A 26,212-nucleotide genomic window follows, 5' to 3' on the forward strand; every position below is an offset into this window, starting at 1 on the left:
GAGACAGAGCCACTGTTTAAAGTTTTCCATCAATAAGGACTGTTTTCTTATGGACACTTCAGTTCAGTTCAGTCGCTCAGTCGTGTCCAACTCTTTGTGACCTCATGAATCGCAGCACACCTGGCCTCCCTGTCTATTACCAACTCCTGGAGTTTACCCAAACTCATGTGCATCGAGTTGATGACATCCAGCCATCTCATCCTCTGTTGTACCCTTCTCCTCCTGCCCCCAATCCCTCCCAGCATCAGGGTCTTCTCCAATGAGTCAACTCTTCGCATGAGGTGGCCAAAGTATTGGAGTTTCAGCTTCAGCATCAGTCCTTCCAATGAACACCCAGGATTGATCTCCTTTAGGATGGACTGGCTGGATCTCTTTGCAGTCCAAGAGACTCAAGAGTCTTCTCCAACACCACAGTTCAAAAGCATCAATTCTTCAGCACTCAGCTTTCTTCACAGCCCAACTCTCACATCCATACATGACCACAGGAAAAACCATAGTCTTGACTAGATTGACCTTTGTTGGCAAAGTAATGTCTCTGCTTTTGAATATGCTATCTAGGTTGGTCATAACTTTCCTTCCAAGGAGTAAGCATCTGTTAATTTCAGGGCTGCAATCACCATCTGCAGTGATTTTGGAGCCCCCAAAAATAAAGTCTGACACTGTTTCCACTGTTTCCCCATCTATGTCCCATGAAGTGATGGGACCAGATGCCATGACCTTCGTTTTCTGAATGTTGAGCTTTAAGCCAACTTTTTCACTCTCCACTTTCACTTTCATCAAGAGGCTTTTTAGTTTCTCTTCACTTTCTGCCATAAGGGTGGTGTCATCTGCATATCTGAGGTTATTGATATTTCTCCCGGTAATCTTGATTCCAGCTTGTGCTTCTTCCAGCCCAGTGTTTCTCATGATGTACTCTGCATATAAGTTAAATAAGCAGGGTGACAATATACAGCCTTGATGGACTCCTTTTCCTATTTGGAACCAGTCTGTTGTTCCATGTCCAGTTCTAACTGTTGCTTCCTGACCTGCATATAGGTTTCTCAGGAGGCAGGTCAGGTGGTCTGGAATTTCCATCTCTTTCAAAATTTTCCACAGTTTATTGTGATCCACACAGTCAAAGGCTTTGGCATGGACACTTCAAACATGCATAAAGAGAGCCATCAGTGCAATGAACTCTGGCAAACCCAACACTCAGATTCAACACTTAAGATTTGCCATACTTGCTTTATCTGGCCCTTTTTTCTTTGCTGAAGCATTTTAAATCAAATTTCAGACATTGTATCATATCTTCCACACATATTTCGTGTTCAGTAGCAACTAAATGCCTGGTGCACTCACACTATCCCCTTGTTTCCTTTTCAAGGCCATTCAGAAAGGTTTTGTGATATTTTGTTGTGTTTTCTGGACTGGCTGTGTAGCGCAAACTGGTTTTTCCCTTTCTGTTCTACTCCCATAGAGATGCCCTGGACCATATGATCCAGGAAAATATGAATCAAGAAATGAGGCTGCATAATTTAAGAAGAATGCCCCCAAACTCACATACAAAATAATAATAATACAAGGATTTAAACTTATGGATATACAAATATAAAACAGAACTATCTTTTTTTTTTAACCAGTTAAATAGTGTGATTTTATTTTCTTTCCTTTTTTTATTTTTTATCAGCGAATACTTTACAATGTTGCATTGGTTTCTGCTGCACAATAATGAGAATGAGCCATAACCGCACATTTATCCCCTACCTCCTGAGCTCACCTCCCACTCCTCACCATCCCACCCCTCTAGGTCATCACAGAGCACCAGGCTGGGCTCCCGGTGTTATATAGCTGCTTCCCAAAACAGAACTACCTTTGAAAAAAAAAAAAACAAAAACTAAGTTGGGCAGAGTCTTTTGCCAAGTTGCTATTTCTTCTTGATCCCAGCATAATTCAGTGGTGGTAGCATCCTGGCTTTTATTTTTAAGTCATTTTGAATAGAAGGGAGATTGTTAAACCCAACCTCTAAGCTGTTGTATCTGAGGACCCTGCGTACTGAAATCATTGCTTCCACAATAGCTTCCTCCATCTCGGCAGTGGGAGAGTTAAACTGTTAGCCACACAAACCCTTACTTCTTGCTGTAGCATATGGCTAAGTGGGAATTTTTCTGTAGGTTCTTTATTATCCCACAGCCAATGTGAGATTAGCTTTACAAGTTGGGTTATAACCTTTACAGCTTCTATGTCGGGATCCGTTAACAAGATCATAAAGATCTTGCTAACAGATGAGGCCGACGTGCCCCGTGTTCAGCTCTGGTAATGACCAAATTGATTTTATCAGAGGTGTTTAAAAGGGCCATTTTAACTTTGCTATTGATTGCCTGACCTCTGCTGTGGGTGCTGGGGTCCGTATGTGTTCTCTCCCCATCTCACTCTTTTGTATGGAGCCTTCCGGTTTCTCCTCACCTGTGCAAAACATTTCCTGTGCTTTTAAACCATCTCATTTAGCACTTGCTTCACCATCTGTATTCCCCTTGTGCCCTCTGTACATTTCTGGAGGACTAAGCTTTGGGGTCACAGTTGGTAAACTAGACACATGGCTTTTGGGAGCCATCTTCATCCACTGAACAGATTTTCTTAAGATCCTCCTTTGTGCCAGGGACCATTCTAAGCACTGAAAAGCGCAGTGGTAAATCAAGAACACGAAGTTCCTGCCTGCAAGAGCTGACATTGTTGGAAAGGCACCCAACAATCATTTGATATACTGCCAGAAGAGAAATACTGTGAAGAAAGGTAAAAGCAAAGTGAAGAATGGGGCAGGGAACACAATTCTGGGTGAGCTGGTCAGGGTGCATCCTGGGAGGAAGTGGCCTGTGAGTGGAGATAGAAATGGTTGTGATGGAGGGGTCAGGAGGAAAACTGAACCAGGCAGAGGGAGTCATAAGCATAAAGGACTTAAGACCAGAGCAAGCTCAGTGCTTTAGAGAAAAATCCAAGAAGGCCAGTGTAGAGGAGTGACCTAGGCCAGGCAGAGGGTAGAGGACGTGAGGTGGAGAACCGGGTGGGCTGGGTCCTGGAAGACCTTATGAGCCATGGAAGGAATTTGAGCAGGAGACTTACATGCTCTTATTAATAGCTGAAAATTTCAGTCTGGCCTTAGTGACACTTCTCAGTGATGCTGGTGGTACTGCTGAGGTATCTTGTGCAACTGTGGGCAGACTCAGAGGCTACAGAGCTGAGCACTGTTCTCTGTTCCGCTTGTCATTGGTCAGTTGACTTGGAACTCATCACCTAATAGCTCTCAGGCCCTAAAGTTTCTGAGTCCTTATCCAGGGAGAGATACAGTTTCTTGAAACTCTTCTGGATCTAACATTTGGTGGTTCTAAACTGTAAATAAGAGTTACTTCATAATCAGATGTATTTCTTAGGATAAAGCCTAAAAACTGCTGTAGCAAAGAGACCCAAGAACACAGTGGCATCTGTGAGAAGGAGATTTGCTTCTCTCATCTGTGGGGTGTCAGCCAATGGAGGCTGCTAGGGAAGCCCAGCTCATGAGCTCCAGGGTCCTGCCTCCAAAGATGGCCCTTCCCCCATGGTTGGAGTTGGGTCATGGCCTCATGCAGGTTCCAGTCCATGTGAAGAGAGAGAGAGGAGATCTGGGTGAGCAGCTTCCTTCATTTCCTTTTAAGTGACATGGGCATTACACATCCAGTGCTTGAGGAGAACCTAGTATGGTGGCCGTGCCCAGCCCAAAGGGACTCTGGGAAATGCAATCTCTAACTGGCCCTCTGTTCACCCATCTCAAATGCACCTGCTGTGGAAGATCGCAGAATGGGTTTGAAGGGGTAGCAGGAAAACTGCCCTATCTTGTTTTAGGAAAATCCAGCGTATTGTCATGATTCCTTAAACTCTAAAAATTTTGTGGACCTTTGTATTAATTCCTGGAGCTGCTGTAACCAATTGCCACAGACTGGGTGGCTTAAAACAGCAGATATGTATTCTGTCACAGTTAGGGTTGCTGAAAGTCCAAAATCAGCAGGGGCATGCTCCTTCTGAAGGCTCTAGGGAAGAATTTCTGGAAGCTTCTGTTCCAGCTTCTGGTAGGTACTGGCAATCCTTAGCATGCTTTGCCTTGTAGCTACATCACTTCCATCTCTGCCTCCATCTTCACATGACCTTCTCTGTGTGTCTTCTGAGTCACTGGATCAAAATCCCCCTTTCTCTCTCTCTCTCTCTCTCTCTTTTTTTTTTTTTTAATTATTTATTTGGCTGCACTGGGTCTTAGTTGTGGATCTTCAATCTTATTTGCAGTGTGTGGGATCTAGTTTCCTGACCAGGGATATAACCCAGGCCCCCCCTGCATTGTTACTGTAGAGTCTTAGCCATGGGACCACCAGGGAAGTCCTCTCCTTTCTCTTACAAAGACAGCAGTCACTAGACTGAAGGCCCACCTTAATCGAATATGACCAAGAATATGTAATCTTGATTACATCTGTGTAAAGACCCAATTTCCAAATAAGGTCGCATTCATGTATTAGGACTTGACCATATCTTCTTGGGAGATATAGCTCAAGTCATTACAACCTTCTTAAGACTAGGGGGGAAAAAAGATGGAAGAAAGATGGAAGGATGGAGGGAGGAAGGCTGTGTAAAAAAATTCAGCAGAGAATAGCTGCGTTAACTGAGATCAAACAAATTATAACAAAGTATATCAGTCTCAAAAAGAACCCATAGTTTACTCTGAAGCATGGTGCCACCTTAATGCCTCAATCCAGGGTCATATAGGCCCTTTTTCCTTTCTTCTTCTATGGAGTCATTCCAGTGCATTGGTGTAAGATACCTAGTTTAGGTAATGGAATTCAGGAACTATCAACAGCTCTCAGCTTTGTGGTGTATACACTTTTGTTGATCATAGAAGCCCCACAAAGAAGATATTCTTACCTTCACCCCACAGATATTGAAACTGAAGCTCAGACTAAGAAACTCGCCTAAAGTGAAATGACTTCACTGATGATGGTGAAGCCAGGCTTGCAGCCTGGGTCCTTCTGTTGTCAAAGATCGATCACATTACACGGTGTTTGAATCCCAGAGACTCTCAGGGCATACTCACGAAAGGGCCACCTCTTACCTTGAGGAATTTGTGAACAGTGTCTGAGGTCACACCTGCTCTGCAGAGATCTCCACAAACTTATGGGGGCCTGAGTGTTAGAATGTGCTAACAGCACAGTCAGATACCCTTGGTGATCAGGATAAACAAAATCTCTATTAAATAGCTAAAGGATGCTTGTTTGCCCAGGAGTCAAGATTTGTTCAATATCAGAGTCCAAGTTTCTCCCTGCATTCTAGAACATTATGTAAAATACACTGAACTTAAAAAGTGTTATTTTTCAGAACTTCATCAGCATATTGATTGGTGATTTGATTACTACTTTACAAAGTCCAAATGACCCTTTAAAAATAAATTTATTTATTTAATTGTCTGTGTTGGGGTTTAGTTGCTCCTTGTCCTGTGGGATCTTAGTTCCTCGACCAAGCATCAACCCATCCTCCCCTGCATTGCAAGGTGGATTCTTAACCACTGGACCACCAGGAAAGTGAAGTCACTCAGTCGTGTCCGATTCTTTGCAACCCCATGGACTGTAGCCTACCAGGCTCCTCTGCCCATGGGATTTTCCAGGCAATAGTACTGGAGTGGATTGCCATTTCCTTCTCCAGGGGATCTTCCCGACCCAGGGATCGAACCCGGGTCTCCCGCGTTGTAGACAGACGCTTTACCGTCTGAGCCACCAGGGACCACCAGGGAAGTCCCTCAATTGACCCTTGAACAGCATGAGTTTGAACTGCAGGTCCACTTACAGGTAGATATTTTTCAATACTAAAGGCTGCAGTATTATGCAGTCCGGTGTTAGGTGAAACCATAGAAGTGGAGGAAGCACAGATATGGAGGGCTAACAGGGCCAACTATAAGTTATATGTGGTTTAACCCTGAGTTGTTCAAGGGTCAGATGTACTATGAGATTGCCCATCACCATGGGGCCTCCTATAGTTGCCAGCTATGCCATCACACATACACTAAAGGCTGCAGATAGAATTTCCTGTAATGTATAATACAATTAGTAGTTACCATAAGAAACTTGGTCTCCTACTGGTCTCAGAGAGGTGATGTTTGTGATACTAAAAACCAGTATTGTCACGTTTCCATTCATAGTTTCATTTTAATGTTGACTGTTCTTTATTATTAAAATTTTATTTGTGGGGCTTTATTATAGGTACTTTAGAAAAATATAAACAATGAAGATTAAATAATAATCATTGTTAATTTCTCCACTCAAAAATAACCAGTGTTATTAATTTTGTGTATATTTTTTAGTCTTTTTCTTAAGACATCTTTCTATGTGATTAAGTTTTCATTATTTTAATGATAGTAGGGTATTCCATTATGTAAACACACATTTTTTAAAGTTTAACTCATCATCTACTATTGACATTTGAGTTGTTCCCCCCTCATGTTTTACTAATGGAAACAATGTTGTGATGAAAATCCATACTTACTTCCTAAGCCTACATTTCCAGTAGTTGAATTGCCAGATGAAAAAGAAAAAAAAAAATTTTTCCTTGTTTCAGAGATGAGGAAACTGAGGCTCAAGAGAGATTAAGTATTTTGGCCAAACTCACACAGCTGGCAGGTGACAGAGCTTGACCTGGGATCCAGTTTTCTTGACTCCAAATCTCATATGGGAAAAGAGTTTCTGCGTCTACTCTAATAATGATCATACTCTACCAGTTCTGTGAATGCAAAGTATATGCCCTGGTGGCTGCTTCTTGAATTGTCACCTAGCAGTGGTCAATCCAGACAAACTGCCAAAAATTGTACTCAGAGGAGAAGAGAAAGGCTATGTAGTTGACTTAACTGGATTTTTCATCTTTCTTCAAGATGATGATAATGTTAACATTTTCAAAACCTTTATAGACTCTTGGTATCCTATATATTCAGGAATAACTGAAGCCATCTCTCCATTTCTGAATATTCATTTGATATCCTCATTGAATTCTGGAGTTTTTAGTTCTGAGAGTGGAGCTCCTTTCCTCCAGATTTAGAACCACATTCTCCTTGTTTCCACTTCATTAGATTCCCTCTCCTTTCTAGGTGAGTCAGCACATGAATAAACATGTGGAATTGTTTCCTCATCTGACATACCCAATATACCCTTGCTCTATCCACACTTCTCACAGTAGTAGCAAACTGGTTTGAGGTGGCTGCAGACCACGTGAGATTTCTTCCATCATTACTTGCCTTGACCTGATATGCTGACCACAAAACATGGTCCATGGAATATGATTATGTTAAGTATACAAAGACATACATAATATAGGAGAAGTATCCATATACAAGGACATAATATATGAGAAGCCTGACTTGCTTTGGGGCCCCAACTTCATCACCTTTGATGATGAAGCAACCAACTAACTCTGGTAGCTTCTAAATTGTGGGCTTTACAGCTGTGGCCATGAGTCTGACAGCATCCAGACAAGTCTCCTACAGACTGTACAAGTCAGTACTTGACCTGTTAGTGGCAAAGATAAGCAATTTCAACAGGTTTCATAGGCATATAAGGAAAGCATTTGCTGGGAAAGCATGGTAAAAGCTGCTGAATTTTACCTGCGTTGGATCATTCACTTATAAGCTAAAACTACTCAATTTCAGAAGGCTCAGCTGTAAGTGTTAACCGTTGTCCATTCATATCTCTGCCTAGAGCCAAGATCAAATTTAAGTCATCGGAGTAATATCTAATGGGTAGCTCCATTTTCAGGATAGAGACTTGATAAGAGGAAATAAGTTTGAAAGAATAAAGATTCCTATTATTCTTACTGTCCACTAGTACTAATCATACATTTGGCACCAGCAAGCCATAAGAGGAGAAATTACCCTCCTTAGGCATGGGCTTTTCATAATGCACTGAATGACCATCTCAAAGAGAGAAGACGGATGTTTCCCAAATACGTTTAGTCTCAAAATTTCTTTCTAGGAGAGACGATGGTCTCTTTATGTTACTTTCGCTGGGGGACCAGGAATAAGGTTTTGTCCTTGGAACTGTTTTGTCAAAGATAAAGGCAGGACTTGAAAGCAAGCATAACTCTGTCCTGCCTGCCCAAAATTAAAAGATATTTCTGGGCACATATGTCAGGAAATACGACCTAGAGATGAAGGGCAATAATAAGAATTTTTTTTAATTCAAAAAACAGGAAAAAAATTTCTCTTATTCATTCCCATAATCGTTTTTCAAACTAAACTGTCAATTTATGTGTGTGTGTGTGTGTATTGTAAAATGTACCTTGATTGGTAAAAGAACTGAAGTTTTATTATCAAAATTACTCAACCTGGGCTCAGATCTAACAGAAAAGAAACTTCACATTAAAGTATTATTTATTATCATAATTAGTATTTCTGCTGATTTTAAAGGCTTTTTAATGCAATTACAAAATGTTTGATTGTCGTAACATTGCTAACGCTTTGTTGCCTTCCTCATGTTGTCCTTGGTCCCCACAACCCTGGCGCATAATTTATTTCTCTTTTGAGTGAACCCTAAGCATTAGTGTCCATTAAGAAATTTTAAAACAAAGTCCAGAGATTACTTGGAGCACTTTCAGTAATATGTACTGATTATCATTAATAGCTCTTTTGTCCTAGGCAAGGACGTTGTTTTGTAATATCATTTTGTTTGGCCGAGACCTTCTCGGGCTGTGCTCCTGATCTGAATCCTATGTTGATTCTGCCCTCCTTAGTGTGGAATGGAACAAGCTCACTGGACAAGTCAGAATGGGTGACAGTGGGCCAGATGCCAGCACGACGTGATATGTTTTCTTTATGAAACAGTTGTTAGCCATTCAAAAAAAAATCCTACATGCTGGGCCTTGTTTCTTATTTCATGTTCTTATGCTACGTATAGATCGCTGTTTTAACTACCAGCTCCTTATGATGAGGAAGTGAAAGAGAAGTACAGGAGGGAGCAGGTGGACCAGACGATCTCAACCTTATCACAATGCTTGTTGATAATATGGCAGAAGGGAGCCCTAATTTTCCAGATTGTATTTTGAAAGTTCTGCCCGAGCTCTCAAATATTTATTTACCAGATTATCCACCCATTAAACAGCGGTGCTCTAATGGGCATTGCCTGAGTTCCCCACCCCCCTACCAGGGATTGTTCTCTGTTTATCCAGTGCAGAGTATCTGCAATTAAAAACATCTTTAGTAGGAAAGAGGCACTATACTGTGCATCCCATGTGAATTACAGTATTTAAGTCTTACTATAAACCTAGCACTGAGAATTTTATTCCCATTTTATGGATAAGAAAACAGAGGTTCAAGAGACATTAAGCCATTTTCCCAAGACCACAGCTTAAACAATAGGCATCTTATTTAACTCAGGCATCTCATGAGGAGGGATAATGAATATTGCAAAGGCCTTTGTATTTGCAGCCCTCCTTTTCTAGAAATAAAATCAAGAGTCAGTGTGCTGGGGTCACTGTAGACACATGAAACAAGCTGGCCCAGTAAAAATTTTGTAAATTATCTTTCAGCACCTCTTTTCCTCCCCACCATACACAGCCACTTGAAATAGGGAAACATTGATATATTTAAAAATAAAAAGAAGAAAATACAAATTCCACAATATCTTATTTTTTTTTTAATTGGAGTATACCTAGATAATATATTGAAAAGCAGAGACATTACTTTGCCAACAAAGGTCCGTCTAGTCAAGGCTATGGTTTTTCCTGTGGTCATGTATGGATGTGAGAGTTGGACTGTGAAGAAAGCTGAGCGCCGAAGAATTGATGCTTTTGAACTGTGGTGTTGGAGAAGACTCTTGAGAGTCCCTTGGACTGCAAGGAGATCCAACCAGTCCATCCTAAAGGAGATCAGTCCTGGGTGTTCTTTGGAAGGACTGATGCTGAGGCTGAAACTCCAATATTTTGGCCACCTCATGCGAAAAGTTGACTCACTGGAAAAGACCCTGATGCTGGGAGGGATTGGGGGCAGGAGGAGAAGGGGACGACAGAGGATGAGATGGCTGGATGGCATCACCGACTCAATGGACATGAGTTCGTGTAAACTCCAGGAATTGATGGACAGAGAGGCCTGGCGTGCTGTGATTCATGGGTCTCAAGCAGTCGGACATGACTGAGCAACTGAACTGAACTGAACTGAAGAGTTGATTTACAATGTTGTGTTTCAATTATACAGCAAAGTGATTCAGATATGTATAGATATATGTAGATATACATGTATATTTTTTCAAATTATTTTTATTATAGGTTATTTCAAGATATTGAATGTAGTTCCCTGTGCTAAACAGTAGGTCCTTGTTGTTTATCTCTTTTATATATGATAGCATATCTGTTATTTCAGCTATTTTTTGTTGTGTTTGCTTTTCCTTTTGTTTTTTATTCTAACACAGACCTTATCCATGTTGCGAATATCTCTATCTCAACAATTATTATCTCATCATGAGGGAGTCTCACAAATGCCAGTATGGTAATTGGCATGTCTGGAGAGGAGGAAAGATGCCATTTCTTACAAAAAAAAAAGTTAAACTTGATACCATTGCCTGGAAACCAAGAGACAATAAGAAGTCCATGGAGGAATTTAATTGGTCAAAGACTTGGCACCAAGGGGGTATATCGGATTTCATTCCTCGAGTACGCTGCTCCATGATAACTGTAACTCTGAAATTACTGATAACCATGACAGTGATGAATCTGTGGTATTTTCATGACATTTCCTTTTCATTACTCTGAAGTGTGGTCGGCTAAATAGAGTCAAGGAATCTTGCTGTATTAGAAGTTCTATTTCCAGTTTTTTAAGGAATCTCCACACTGTTCTCCATAGTGGCTGTACTAGTTTGCATTCCCACCAACAGTGTAAGAGGGTTCCCTTTTCTCGAAGATTTGGGAGAATGGCATTGAAACATGTATAATATCATGTATGAAATGAGTTACCAGTCCAGGTTCAATGCACAATACTGGATGCTTGGGGCTGGTGCACTGGGACGACCCAGAGGGATGGTATGGGGAGGGAGGAAGGAGGAGGGTTCAGGATGGGGAACACATGTATACCTGTGGCAGATTCATTTCAATATTTGGCAAAACTAATACAATTTTGTAAAGTTTAAAAATAAAATAAAATTAAAAAAAAAAAAAGAAGTTCTAGTTTGGGAAGAGTTGTTGTGGAGATTTTTTTTGCCCTTAGTTTTAAGGATATTAATTGGCAATTTAAAATTGTTATCACACTGTTAAGTTAGAAATTACTCTAAAGCATTACCTAGGGATGTTTTTCTCTCTCCCCCTCTCTCTTCTCTGTCTCTCTCTCTCTCTCACACACACACACACACGCACACATATAAAATGAGCAGGGTAAGATTATAAGGAGTCTCACAATTTTATCAAAAGGTACCATTTTTCTCTAGCCCAGATAATTTTAAAATATCACCCAAAAGAAGTGTATCTTTTCCTTATATAACCTTTTGTGGATACTGCCTTCTTTCTTCTTTGGTTTTTAAAGGTAAAAAGAAGAAAAGTTTCAGGGGGTTGCCTTTGATTGTGAGCTACATTAGATTTTTTTCGCAGTGAGAAATAGACCTGGCAGCCTGTTGCATAGAGGAAGTTTGGTTTGATAGCTTGAAAGCAGGGCAAGGAGTCACTGATCAAGACACTAGAAGGGAAATCAAGAAATCGTGTAGTTCAGCTATCTCATTCTACAGATGAAAAAACTAAGCCCCAGAGAAGTTAAATGACTTTCCCAAATCATCCAGCAAGGTCACTTTTGGCTCAGGGTGTATGAGTGGTCTGTGTTTAGAAAGTTAGTTCCAGGTTCCAGCCATCATTCTTCCACAACTCCATGAAGTCCCAATCTCTGTAGAGCGCATGCCTCTGCAGATCTCTGGGGAAGGATATTGCCGTCACTTCCCAGACGTTGGGAAGTGGATCAAAGCCTTCACAACATCTGGACTTGGTTTGACATGCTTTGGTGGTACTGATCCAAGTCCTTTGTCCACGCAGGCCAACTGCCCATGTGCAAGTATCTTCCCTTGATTTTAGAGAGTAAAATCCAGTGGAGTTTGGGGTCTAGAATAAGAGTCCGCTTACTTCTAGAAACTTAGTTCTCTGTCTTACGCTCATCAGATACACACTTTGAAGTCAGAGCCCTTGATCTGATAACCAGTATGAAACCCAGGATACCATAAGAAGCTAAGGCATAAATTTTGGTAGAACATTCTAATTCATCTTTGTTAAAGCAAGACTGTGTGGGTTGCCCATCCTTTATTGAAGTTAATAATTAACATTTATATCACACTTCCCACTATGTAAAGCTCTTTACACATTTTTATTTTATTTTGACTTTCACAACAGCCTTTTGAGTATTATTCTGATTATACGCAATTGTAGAGACCGGAGAAGTGAAGTAACTTGCCCAGGGTCTCTGCCAAGTGAAGAAAAGTGGATGGACTAAGAACCTAAGTTCAGGTCAGCTGGACTCCAAATCCAGTTATCTTAAAAGCTACCTTGGGACTTCCCTGGTGGTCCAGTGGTTAAGAATCTGCCTAGGGGACTTAGGTTCAATCCCTGGTCTAGGAACTAATGTCTCACATGCCAGAGGGCAATGATGGCTACACACAACAGCTACACAGCCCCTACATTCTGAAACCTGTGGGCCCAGCTAGAGAGAAGCCCACATGCCACAGCGAAAGGTCCCACAAACCACAACTAAGACCCAATGCAGCCAAAAATGAATAAATAATTTTTTTTAAGTTGCCTTTAAAAAGTCTATTCTTTTTCACTTCTAGGTTGAATTAGAGCTGTTTTTCTCTTAAACACTCATAATTTATCTTTAGAAAACCCAACTATCCTGGAATTCTTGATTGAGTCGCTGCTGGGAGCGTTAGGTTTGAAAAAGGCTTACCCCTTCCACCTGAGAACAAACATGGGCAACACAGATGGCCTTGATCTCAGGGATGATAAGCTCTATAGCAAGAAAGACAGGGATCTTGCAGCCTCTGAGGAAATGACAAGAAAGCAAAATGGAAGACCAGCCAACCCATTTAAGGGAGGGGGTGATGAAGAAATGGCTGCTGGTCAGAAGCCAGGGTACACAGGCCTCTCAAGGATTTATTTCACCCAAGCACTGGTGGGGCTTCGTGGCTTAGCTAAGGCTGGGGGACAGGGCCCTGTACATTTAAATTATTTATAGAGCTGATTGCTGAGTGATATGTTTTTGATGATAGCCATTCTGACCAGTGTGAAGTTATATTTCACTGTGATTTTGATATGCATTTCCCTGATGGTTACAATTTTGAGCATCTTTTCATATGCCTGTTGGCCATCTGCCTCTTCTCTTTAGAAAAATGTCTATTCAGGGCTTCTGCCCATTTTTAAATCGAGTTGTTTGCCTTTTTGATGTTGAATTGTATGAGCTGTTTACATATGTTAGATACTAACCCCTTATCAGTCGTATCATTTGCAGTGTTTTTTTCCCAGTAGGTAGGTTGTCTTTTCATTTTGTTGATGGTTTCCTTTCCTGTGCAAAAGCTTTTAAGTTCAGTTAGGTCCCATTTGTTTAGTTTTACTTTTATTTCCTTTGCTTTAGGAGACAGAGCCAAAAAGAATATTGCTACAATTTATGTAAAAGAGTGTTATGCCTATGTTTTCCTCTAGAAGTTTTATGGTTTCCAGTATTATATTTAGGTCTTTAATCCATTTTGAGTTTTAGTATATGTGTTAAGTGTTCTGATTTCATTCTTTTACATGTAGCTGTCCAGTTTTCCCAGTAATGCTTATGGAAGAGACTATCTTTTCCCCATTGTATATTATTGCCTTCTCTGTCATAGATTCCTTCACCATAGTGTGTGGGTTTATTTCTGAGCGTTTTATCCTGTTCCACTGATCTGTATATATTTTGTGTGTGTGCCTATACCATACTGTTATGATTACTGTAGCTTTATAGTATTTTCTGAAGTCACAGAGCATGATCCCTCCAATTCCATTTTTCTTTCTCAAGGTTTGGCTGTTTCAGTCTTTTGTGTTTCCATATAAGTTTTTAAATTATTTGTTCTAGTTCTATGAAAAATGTCATTGGTATTTTGATAGGGATTCCATTGAAATCTGTAGATTGCCTTGGGTAGTATGATCATTTTAACAATATTATTTTTTCCAGTCCAAGAACATCATATATCTTTCCATCATTTTGTGTCATCTTCAATATCTTTCATCAGTGTCTTATAGTTTTCAAGTACCAGTCTTTTACTTCCTTAGAGAGCTTTAAATACATACCATGGATTCACTTCCCACCAGATATTAACTTTCCACAGAAAATTTTTATTGTCTTCATTAAACTTTCCAGAGTTCACACATTTGTGCAATGAGAAGAACATTTTCTCCTTTTTCCCCACTTCTATGGAGTCAGTTACTTTGAAGTACTGGAGCTTCTATAGAGAAAAGACTACCGTAAGACATTAGTGTGATCACAGTTGTTTTTAAGGAGATAAGAAGTAAGGAATTCCATGAAATTTTCTGATTGTTTCTTTAAATTTGTCTTTTATTTGTTCAAATTGTTTCAGTTCATTTTCCTATCCTATGAAAACAGAATTTTGACTTCATAATGGCTCTTAAGTTAAAAACAAAGGAAAAGAAAATTAAGTGTTATACACAGTTCTGTCTCTATACTTAGGAGTTGTAATGCATTTTAAAAGATATTACTTATGTGAGAGGGATGTGTTTTTTAAGCGTTTCTCCATAAAAGTATATCTACTAATTTATTGGTATATTTTTCCTTGCTGTAATGAATATAATTTACACTTTATTTGTATAAGTTAGGGCTGCCAGATAAAATACAGGATGCTTAGTTACATTTGAATTTCAGATAAGTTATTAGTGTCTGAAATTTAAATGTAACCGGGAATCCTGTATTGTTTCTGCTAAATCTGGCAGCTCTTGTATAGATGTATCCCCCAGTTATTTATACTGATCACTAATTGGCAGTTTAAAAAAAAAAAAAAGGCTGAGTTTGTGCTGTTGCAGAAGTCATACTTTCTTCTGGAGACAGATATGAGAAGTTTTAGCTCTGTGCTATTCTGATCGCAAAGACCAAGCAGTTTTCCTGGAAAGATTTTCAAAATCTATTATCATTATAATCGTCATGAAAATATTTGATGAGAACACTGCATCACACTGTATAATAAATTTAAGTAGAAAAGTCAAAGCAGTGGTATTTTCATCAGGCCTTTGGATGTCAGGAAAAATTGTTCCACACTCAGCGAATATAGATAGGTGCGTTTGGGGCTGTGTTAAATCCAATTGTGTGAAGGTTCTGAATAATCAGGAGTGACAGCATAAGCACTTTCTCTTCAAAGTGATTTTTACAGAAAGCATTATTTCCTAAGGAAAGTACACATATAGCTCTCATAATGCTGAAAGAGCACTCATATATCAATTTATTGGTGCTGGCGTCATGAGCTGGAGTTGCAAATGGTATTCAGATTTTCAATTTGACTCCCTGTTGCTGTTGGGAGAAGGTCCCTTCCCATGAAAAAGCTTATTTCAAAAACTCCTAAAACCCTTTGGTTAGTTCCCATGTGAGAGAGTCTTTAAGACTCTTTGCAGAGGGTTTTAACTTCACTCTGCAAAGCCAACTCAAACACTATGAAAAACAATAGTTTCGTTTTCCTCAATAAAAAGGGGGGGAAAAAGAATTTGAGTTGGGCTATGTAATTTCAGCTTCCCTAAATAAGTCCTTTGGAAAGTTGTGGGAGGAACAAGTGTATGATTTTGGTCTTGGCGCACAACTTTGGCACTCACTTTTTTTTTTTTTAATGTCTACCATGGATTTTCACAACAGATTTCTTCCCTGTATGATACATCCCATAGCTAAGTAATAGGTCTGATGTGGGTGCCAAATTTTTCAATGAGGTTACTTTCTAGAGGAGGGTTAAATAGTTCTCTTAATAACTTAAAAGAAAAAAACACATTTAAGGTTTACCACATTTCTTAGTCACAGGCTAAATGTTTTCAAGAGTTTTATGACTTTGAGCCTATTTCGTCTTAAGAATATCCCCCAAGAAGAATGAAGCATACAGAATTAATAAGTGGAACACTTCTGAAATGGCAGTAGCACTGTTTTCACTGAAGGATGCGTTCACATTATCTTTCTGAGGTCCTCATGTGCTGAATCTTGCCCAGCTCCATTCCTCACCTGCTCTCTGTAGAGCAGCTTGGAAGCCTCAGGGGTGCTGACTCATGAATCCCTCGTGTTTTCACGTGGTTTGTGTGCATTCTGCTGCCATTTGCAGAAGTAGCGTTCATCCCGCTTCTGACTTTAATGAGTACAGACAGAGAGGTCCACTTTGTGGATGTATTTTCCCTCCCCATTAAATGCTATGCTTCATGTAAGCAGCAAGAGTCATTTTCATTAAAAAGTAAACATGAAATCAATGGCCAGAGCAAATTAATTGCTCCGTGGCTCGGTTCATCTTGTCTGAGTAAGTTGGCATCACTCTCAAATATTTCCCTTCAATCTTTCCCACTTTACCTATAAACGTGATCATCTTCCCTTTTTAAAATCAAAAATAAGAGTCTTCCCTCACTGTTTAATCACTGTCTATGCTGCTATTTTTTTTTTTTTTTTAACCACAGAATCTCTTAAGCCAGTAGGCAATGCTTGCTGGCCCCATGGTGAATGATTTCATTACGCTGGGGTAGATCCCGTGATGTTGTAGGTGAAATGAGAACTCATCTTCCCTCTCCATCCCCATCTGAACAAAATGTATTTCAGAGTACACTGGGAAGGATGTATGTTCTAAGAAATACACATAGGCCGCTTTCTCACGCTTGTCCTTGTTTCTTCTCTTCTAGGTATCTCAGTAACAAAGAAGACACATACATGTAAGTAATGCATCTTTTTTTCTTGTCCAAAGTTTTCTGCAGAATTGGAATTCGCATATGTCTGGCTGCTGTGGCCCTTCCAAGTATAAACTAATGTTTCAACTGTGATCCATGGTCAGTACAGGTCATACTTCTCTACCTGTAGTGGTTGGAAGTGGTACATCTCCACCTGTGTGTACTGAGTGTGTGTTAAACAGGGTCTAGGCGTAGTGTGATACATTCTAGCAATTCAAGGCATTCATCTGTAGAAAAACCATACAGTCTAGCCGGGAGGATCAATTAATTACTTACTGGTCACCCTTCCTCTGGATCCTTCTTAGAGGAGTCGGTATGTTTCTAGGAAACATCACCTTGATTTCTTTTAAACCTGGGTTTCCTTTTCCTCACCATTCACGACGTAGGTTGTTTTGTACTTGTGTCTGTGGAGCAGAGATACTGACCAGGAATCTGGGTGCTGCCGGTTGACCCTGAGTGTGGCCTTTGTGGGCCCTGGTAAATCGCATGGGTAGTTTGATGTGGAAACGTGTGCTGAATTTACCCTCTGTATTCATTCCCACCTCTCAGGTTCAACTGCTTTCATCAATTGCCTTCATTCGAACTCCACCCTAAGTTTGCAAACTCACGTCAATGTAAAGTGTTGTGATTTGCATTCTGAGCAAATTTGACTGTGCCTTGAACCTCAGGATGAAATCAATAACGTCATTGATGGCAGGCAGTCAACTTTCGCTGTACTCGACCAGCATATTATTTAGACTTCGAATTAAGAGTGTCATTAGAATTTGATAACGATTTTAGACCACAGATACGTGCTACCTATGAGATATGTTTGGGCATCCTTCTAAGGCAAGCAATGGAGATACTTATGGCACAATCTAGGGCCGACAGAGATGTGTCCTCCAATTTTTCCTATGTATGCTTTGAAAAGTTTTGATTTTATGTGAACCATTTGGAGGGGAAAAAAAGTCTGTGTACCATCAAAGTAGTTTATCTTGTGCCTCGGTTGATTCTTAAAATCTGCTCTTGGATTTGTCTGTCTGTCTATCTGTATTTGTAGAAAACAAACATAAAAAGCAAAAAAAGCACAAAAGCCAACAACCCCACCCAGTTTGATGGTTGCCTGACTCTTAGGTCCCAGTCCTGCAGTCTCTCCACGTGGCTCTCCCGTGGGCTCCAGTGGAACGTGAGTTTGAGGATAGAGCGAAGTTCAGGCCCGTAATGGACACATGCTCAGGACAGCACCTCATCTCTCAATGCACAGTTCCAGCTGGCTGTCCCTCCACCAGGATAGTCTGTGGCCCTTAGTTTTTTGGGGGTTGTTTTGTCGTCGTCGTTGTTGTTGTTCTTGCTGTTGTCGGTGCATAATTGAGCTCATGATGACTGAGAGATTGACAGTGCAGGAGACTGAAGTCCTCTGTATATCCGCAGGGCAGGCATGGTACAGAGCGCTTCCTTGCACAGCCTTGCCCATGAGCTCGTCCCTGGCCTGGTGGGACCCACTCTAGAGGTGGTAAGTAATTCAGTCTTTCTGCTAGCTCAGTCCTGGGCCTCTCCCGAACAGGGGCGGATGATTGTGCCTACTATTGATGGCGGTTTGGGGTATGGACTCCTGGCCACCTGGCAATATACAGAAAGCCGCTGACTGTTTGCATTATGACTTGGCTCCTGGAGAAGCGAACAAAACCACTAGTTGAACTCCATTGGATTCAATGAATAGGACAGAGACCAGAGATGTTACTTAACATAAAGACCATCTATCCATAAGGACCTTCAAGGAACTATCATCCCTAAGAATAATTTCATTGGCCTGTTGCAGAAATAATAACCTGTGGTTGGATTGAAATTCATGGAAGGATTTGGGTGACAGCATGAGAGTTGTAGCTAGTGAGAAAAGGTCGCACTTCAGGCAATGTAACAGATTGGTCTTTCAATGGAGGCTTACTGAACTCTATCAGATATACCTGCTTGAAAACAAAATCAAGATATAGCCAGAGTGGGTAGATTTTGAGTGCCTTTCTAAGTATGAAAATCAGCAGGAAAATTCTTAGGGATTAAGCATAATGTAAATGTAGAAAGATTTCATACGTCCTTTATTGTGTAGCTTCGATATTACATTTATAAGAACGATTTAGATTGGAAATCATCTTGGTTTTTTTTGGTTGATGTTTACTTTCATGATGTGGAGACAGGGCCCAAGATAAAATGTCCCAATGACAAGCTGGGAAGAATAGCATCTGAATAGACAGTTGACACAAAACTTTGCACATGCCAAGGAGAAATTGAACTGTCCAAGTTGCATGTTAGTGAAGTCTTCTATGACACTTAAACATGGAGATTGTTTTTGTCACTAAGCTTAGCAGACAGACCATCATATTTCTGATCTTAGTGTCTCTACAGGTCCTGCAAGTTGTGAGGAGGAAAACAAATCAGTTCTTCCTCTAATAACCATCACCCAAATGACTTCTTTAGCATCTGTCCGATTTTTCTTGAAAACTGAACTTTCCCAACTTGCTGATCAGTTTTCTTAAGATGTTAAATTCCAGCTCCTCCTAAATCATCTTGACATCTATTCTTCAAAAGTTTCACTCTCAGGGAAGTGTGAATTCATTTTTCGGACTGTCTCGAGACTTCTACTTTTAGCCAGGGTTTGGCAAACTTCGGTCAAGGCTTGACTGTATAATCACCCATAGCTGAAGTCACCTCCCATTAGCAGTTTCAACCTGAATTTCCTAACTGCCCTCACAGAGAGATTGTTCCACTTACAAATTAACATGTACAGTTGCAGAATATATTATCAGACCTGAGTGTCAGCTCACAGGTACACCAGTCAGAGGTGTAAGAACTACAAAATGAACCTGAATAGTTGTGACACTTGATCACATTTTAGGCCACCTTGTTATCTGGAAAGTACAGGTATTGCTTCTTTAAAAAAAAAAAAAAAGTGTTTGGGGTGAGTTAAGCCATAAATTCCCAGGAAAAGAGATCTGTTGGCCTCACAGAAATCCATAAGCATGGTCTTTGGAGACCACTGATCCTCGGTTCCTGGGACAGCACCATCAGTGTCATTAGCTTTACTTGGCAGGTGAGGAAAGGCCAAGTTTGGGGGCTTCTGCTATGAAGTCATCATGACAGATCAAGGAATTCTTATGCTTTCGATGTTCTTTGCTTGTCAACAGGAAGTGTTCCTGATGGGTTTTGGTGTGTGAACATAAAAGGGAGTTTTTATTTGTGGGATAGGGGTGTCCTCGAGAAATTTTACCGAGGTGTAGAATTTAATTTTCATGGTTGATTATATAGCACCTGTATTTGGTTGGACACGTCCAAGATTGCTTTAGCTTCGGTGATTCACAAGTTTGTTCTGGTCTCTTTCCTGCTGAAATAGTACTATGTGGATAAATATGTTTTTTCTTGGAATCCACTGCTGTCTTTGTTTTTATTATTTGCCAAGGACAACTGTTCATTTGCTCCTGACTTTTTAATCTAATTCTGCATGGGTAGTTCTGCATTCACTAAAATGTTAGAAGACGACATATAATGAGATGAAAAAGTGAAAAATACAACAGATAATAATCTTAGCTATTTCCAGCTACTAGGGAGTTTACCATCATTGTCATCATCTTAGGGAATATAACATCTAGTCGCCACAGTGTAGACCAGAGAGATACCTGGTTGGCTCCTGGATTGCCTCCAGAGTGTCAATAGACCATCATCACTTCCTCCTGTTCTCATCCTTGTTTATATTCTTTATTCTTTTTTTAGAGATTTTTGTTTATTGAAGTATAGTTGAGTCACAATAATGTGTTATTTCAGGTGTACAGCACAGAGTGATTCAGATACATAGGGAGGTAGATAGATAGATAGATCTTTTTCAGATTCTTATCCCTTATACATTATTATAAAATATTGAGTACAGTTCCCTACTCTGTGCTATATAGTAGGTTCTTGTTGGTTATCTATTTTATATATAGTAGTGTATATATATATATTAACCCCAACACCCTAATTTATATTCCTAAATCATATCCCTTATATTTCTTGTTTAAGTCTCTTCTCCTTGCTTTCTTCCACACTCAGGGACTTCCAGACATTCAAAAATTACAAGTTACTCAGTAAGCAATCAAGAAAATTTGTCAGTGTAGTCCCACTGAGAATCAGTTTTACCTAGTAAATAAAAATAGAATATGCTTCTGAACCTTCTGGAACTTTGCATTTTAACCCAAATAACCATCAAAAGTGAATTTAGTACATTTGCAAATGTTTGGTTGCATCAGACTAACACCTAAGATTTCTTTGGAGGGAATGATGCTAAAGCTGAAACTCCAGTACTTTGGCCACCTCATGTGAAGAGTTGACTCATTGGAAAAGTCTCTGATGCTGGGAGGGATTGGGGGCAGGAGGAGAAGGGGACAACAGAGGATGAGATGGCTGGATGGCATCACTGACTCGATGGACGTGAGTCTGAGTGAACTCTGGGAGTTGGTGATGGACAGGGAGGGCTGGCATGCTGCGATTCATGGGGTCACAAAGAGTCGGACACAACTGAGCAACTGAACTGAACTGAACACCTAAGATAAAAAAATTAAAGCACTGTGTTATTTATAAATAGATTTTAGTTCTTAAAAGTAAAAATATTTTAGTACAAATCAGAATATTTCTTTGACAACTAACTCTTTTGTATCTTTAAAGAAAAAAAACTATTTACATTAACCAAGCAAACTTGGTTAATGTATTCACTTCTTACCCCTAGAGACTTGGCTTTAAATTTGACTTAGAGAAAATTAGTTTTGAGGCCTCAGCCTCCTCTCCATGGATATTTGCTGATATCGCAAAGTGAACCCAACAGTCTGTCACGGTTGTTGCTGTTTACTCAGGAGGTCTGAGAACTAGACTCGCCTTATTTTCTTGTTTTCTTTTCCTTTCCTTGAGGCCATTCCTTTTGGTTGTAGACTCTTAGCAACCCCAAACTTGGGGCTCACCCACAGTGTTTTCACAGTCCAGGAAAACTCAAGAACCATTCTTGGCAAAGTGAATGGAAGGTGCTTTGGTTGTATAGTTAATTGGTTGCTGTGACAACCAATGTGAGTCATGGTGTGACTCACAGCAATTATAATTTCAATTGCTGGCTGGATGTTTCATTAGGACAGACCTGAGAAGAAGCCACACTGAAGTTCTTTCAGTCGGCTTTCATCCAGCTCTCATCCACGCATTGACCAACAGCCACAAACTAGTGCTCACGTAGTTGCCAGAAGTTTCATTTCTTAGCTTGCTGAGACCACTAACCATCCCAGACACTAAGTTTGCTACTGATGGAGCATGACCAAAATACAAGTGCTGGCCTCTTTAGAGGGCTACTCAATGGACAATTGTTTATTAAGGATTTACTATGTACTGACAGATTCTTTGACCCCAAGGAGCTTACACACTTAGTTCAAGATTGGGACTGCAGGAAAGTGTGAACACATAATCACAGGAAATAATCTGAAAATACAAAGGCTAAGTGTACAGTTTCCAGAAGTTTCAGCTCATAACTGGAAAGCAGATTAAGCCAGAAAAGTGAGAGAGGAGAAAAGAATTAGGAGACCTCCAGGATTCTGACACTGTGACCCAAGCATACAGTAGCAATGAAGGGAGCAGTGAATATTTAACCCTGGATGCTAAAAATGACTCTTGCTCCTCCTCCTCTCCCCCTATTCTCACCCAGAGGAATACCTACTTTGTTCCTTCAAGATCAGTTAAGCCAAGGAAGTAAAAATCCCCCGAACCGTCTGGAGACGTTTGCCTTGTTTAGACTCAGCCTGACTGTCTAGAGCCAAGCTCTTTGAACTATATAGGATTCCTCTGTCTCATCATATTAAGATATAAATGGATCACATTTGGCCCTGCCAGTCAGTTCTTCCAAGGTGGGAGATTTACATAGTCTAAAAATCTACCATTCATGGTGGGGATCTGTGAATTCCATTAAAAATCTGAGTCTTTAGCTAAGTGTTTCCATCAGAGCATCCAACTGGTTCATATTGGCTGTTTATGGACCTCAGATTTGTGAACTGAATTTGGACAAAAAGTATTTGTGTTCTCATTTCAGAACATAGGTTCAAAAGGGTGAATTGAGATGAGTGGATAGCTCATAGGGTGAATAGCTCTTTTAAAGTCCATGGTCACAAGACTTCCCTGGTGGGCCAGTGGTTAAGACTCTGCGCTTCCAATGCGGGGGATGTGGGTTTGATACCTGGTCAGAGAACTAAGATTTCACATGCCACGTGGCATGGCCAAAAACAAAATTATGACCAGTGCTAGAAAATAAAAATGCTTAGCCTATCAAGTACTGGTGTCTACTTGATGGATTTCTTGTACATTTAATGAAACTCTTGTACATGATTGCGCTGATCGTTAAAGAAGAGCTGTGTGTCTTTTCAGGATTTTGTGTTACTTCAAGTTCAGTAATAATAGTAGTAACAGTGGTGATAGAAATGGTGAAGGTTCCAGTAGGTGCTGTGGTAGCAACAGGAGCTATCACTTACTAAGCGGTTCTGATATTCCAGGCATTATGTTCGGTGCTTTACATGAATTATCTCATTTAATCTCATTGGCCCCATGAGCTTTGTCCTACGTGTACCCCCAAGTTGAGATGAGAAAATTTGTCTGAGAGATCAGTCACTTAACTTAGAGAAGTGAGACAACTTGCAAATTCATTCATCTAGCTGGAAATGGGCAGAGCCAGGACTCGGAATAGATTGACTCCTTGCACGCACATGAGTGCCACATTGTTATCTCCAATATCGGCATTGGGTAATCACCACGGAGCACTTGCTAAGTGCTAGATGCTTTTCTAAACAATCTGTGTGTGTTGTTTCATTCCATCTTTCCCATAATCTTGTGGGCAAGGTATTGCTACTATCCCCCCTCTACAGGTGAAAACTGAGGCCCAGGGTTCTACAACCAGCTGGTGTGTGGTTTAAGCCAGGGTTTAAGCCAACCCACAGAACCACAAAGTGAAGTAAAGAACTTCATTCCTTAGATTGATCGTTTCACTCAAAAATATAGGAAGAAAGTCAAGTATAATAGTCATTCCTACAAAGGACTCAGATTTTCTTTTACTTTATAACTGTTTTGCCTATAAAGACTTCTAACCTTGGTGAATCAACTGATTACAAAAAAAGGATATGTTATTCCCACTATATGAAAAAGTTAATTTAAACCAATTGAACTAAAATGATCATTATTTATCTTTTTTTTCAAAGGAAACTGAGTTTAATTATTATTGCACATGTTTGGGTATTCTGTTTATGAACCAGGTCTGTATGATGACTAATAATATAAATACATTATTACTTATTTTTTAACAACCTAATCTCATTCATCAAAGAACAAACCTCCATTTAATACCACTATTCATACACCTCAACTGATTCCATGATAAAATGATAGTTTAAAATGGTTATTTTTGCTTCTAAGATAGTCATGCTCCTTGCACTAGCAGTAATATGTATTTCTGACAGCAGGAACCTGTTTTCTGCTGCAACAAAACCTTTAACAGTTATTTACGGCATTTATAAGAAAATTGCACGTTAGCATTCTTTTGTCAGATCAGCTTGATAATTCATGTACAACTATCATTGCCACTAAGAGGTAGAACAATTCAGGATACTGTGGTTTCCCTAAACCTAACCAAAAACAAACAAAACCATGAAAGCTAAAAGTTCCTTAGGGAACTGAAATGTATATCAAAGGGATGTGTAGGAGAATTAAACATCTGGGTTTCAAGTATGCCTGAGAGTACCTGAATTTCGGATTGGGTTTGCAGTCATACCAGCTTCTCTCTTTATTGAGATCTGCACCCAAAGGATTAAAAAGAAGCACAGATATTATCAAAGTGTCTGAAATATGAAGAAAGTTACTGTCTACATGAACTTAATGAATTACACAAAAAAATTGCACACTAGGTCTATCAAATGTACTTGCAGGAAGTTAGTGAATTCAGTCACATGGTCCTTTTGATTATAATTGATGTTTATAACTACACAAATGATGACTAAGTTTTTCATTTCCACACTATTCAATTACCCTTTTTCCTGTGACTGCTAGAGTTTCCTCACAGTTCTCCACCCACTTCACCTCCACCTCTGGGTACACATTATTCCTATGTAGGATCGATAGCTCTGTATGTCTTGTTTTGCTTTGTTGAAATTGTAGGCATGGATTTTAGCCCCTCATGTCTTAAATGCTTAACCGTCAAGCATAAATTAGAGGGCATATTGAAGAAAAAGAGCAGAAACGGCAAGAATGTGCAAGATTCAGGTTTCGATTCAGAGAGACTTAATCCATACATCTTTTACTTTAATCATCTTGTTTTGGAGGAGAGAAGGAGGAGACTCTATGGTGGATGATCCAGACTGGAATCTAAGGAGGGAAGGCTAGAAAGCAGACCACAGCCAATCCCTGTACCAAATGCAGGTAGTCGGGAGTCAGAAAGATTTTATTAGCTTAATATTCCTAACACCTACTCTGTGTGTGGCAGTGTGTTAGGCACAGCATAAAACAGAAAGTTTTAACTCTTAATCCTCACTCTCCAGTAGTTTAGTCTACATCTGAGTAGAAAGGACACTTGAGGAACTTTTAGTAATGAAGAAGTTGCAGAAGAATGCAGGGCTGTGATTCAATGGGATTGTCTGTCTGAGTAGGCAACCCAGGTGGGGAGCTGAACTGGATCAGCTGGAAGAGTAGTGAGTAGCTAGAAGATCAGCTGGAAGGTAGATTGATGGAGGACTTGGGGTGGGTGGTTGTATAAACCTATCCGACTAGAGTAGAGTATTAACAAGAAAAAGAGAGGATGTAGAGAACAGAGATAAGATTTTAGCTTTATCTCATAACCAGTGGGAAGCCATGAAATGGGTGTGAAAAGCACAGTGACCTGTAAACAATGTTTTTATTGCTGTCATTTAGTGAGTATCATAGGAATCACACATTCCATACTTCAATCCCTTTTCTGAACTCCAACAAAATTCTTAGCCTCAGATGGAGGTTCTTTTCTGGTCTTTCCTCTGATCACCTGTGTAAAAAAAGTGCTTATTGAGCAGGAAAGATTTAGTCCAAAAAGAGAAGGCTGTTCTAATTATTAAAGAAAAAGTGTTTCATTTTTTTTCTCTCCATCTTCCCAGTTTGAAGGTCTAATTTTAAGACCAATGCTTGCCATTTCATTAAAATCAGAGGAATGAAGCAAACAGTGAAACCTGAAAAATACATATACACTTTCAATTATGTGGCTAATGTTTCTTTTTGCTTTCTTTCATTCGTACTGCTAATTGGCTGA

General features: G+C 39.9%; 1 protein-coding gene and 1 long non-coding RNA gene across 3 annotated transcripts in view; one reads left to right on the forward strand and one right to left on the reverse strand.

The window, feature by feature from the left end:
- RORA (RAR related orphan receptor A) overlaps positions 1–26,212 on the forward strand; it is an 801,696-nt gene that overhangs the window by 592,824 nt on the left and 182,660 nt on the right. For both annotated transcript variants that reach the window (XM_070796655.1, XM_070796657.1), the window contains one exon: positions 16,879–16,908. In XM_070796655.1, the coding sequence (XP_070652756.1) occupies positions 16,879–16,908 (30 nt within the window). The remainder of the gene's footprint in view (positions 1–16,878; positions 16,909–26,212) is intronic.
- The window catches only part of LOC139185118 (uncharacterized), a 77,326-nt gene that overhangs the window by 14,176 nt on the left and 36,938 nt on the right, over positions 1–26,212 (reverse strand). The window lies entirely within an intron of this gene.

This window comes from Bos indicus, chromosome 10 (genome assembly GCF_029378745.1).
Source record: "Bos indicus isolate NIAB-ARS_2022 breed Sahiwal x Tharparkar chromosome 10, NIAB-ARS_B.indTharparkar_mat_pri_1.0, whole genome shotgun sequence".
Lineage (NCBI taxonomy): Eukaryota > Metazoa > Chordata > Mammalia > Artiodactyla > Bovidae > Bos > Bos indicus.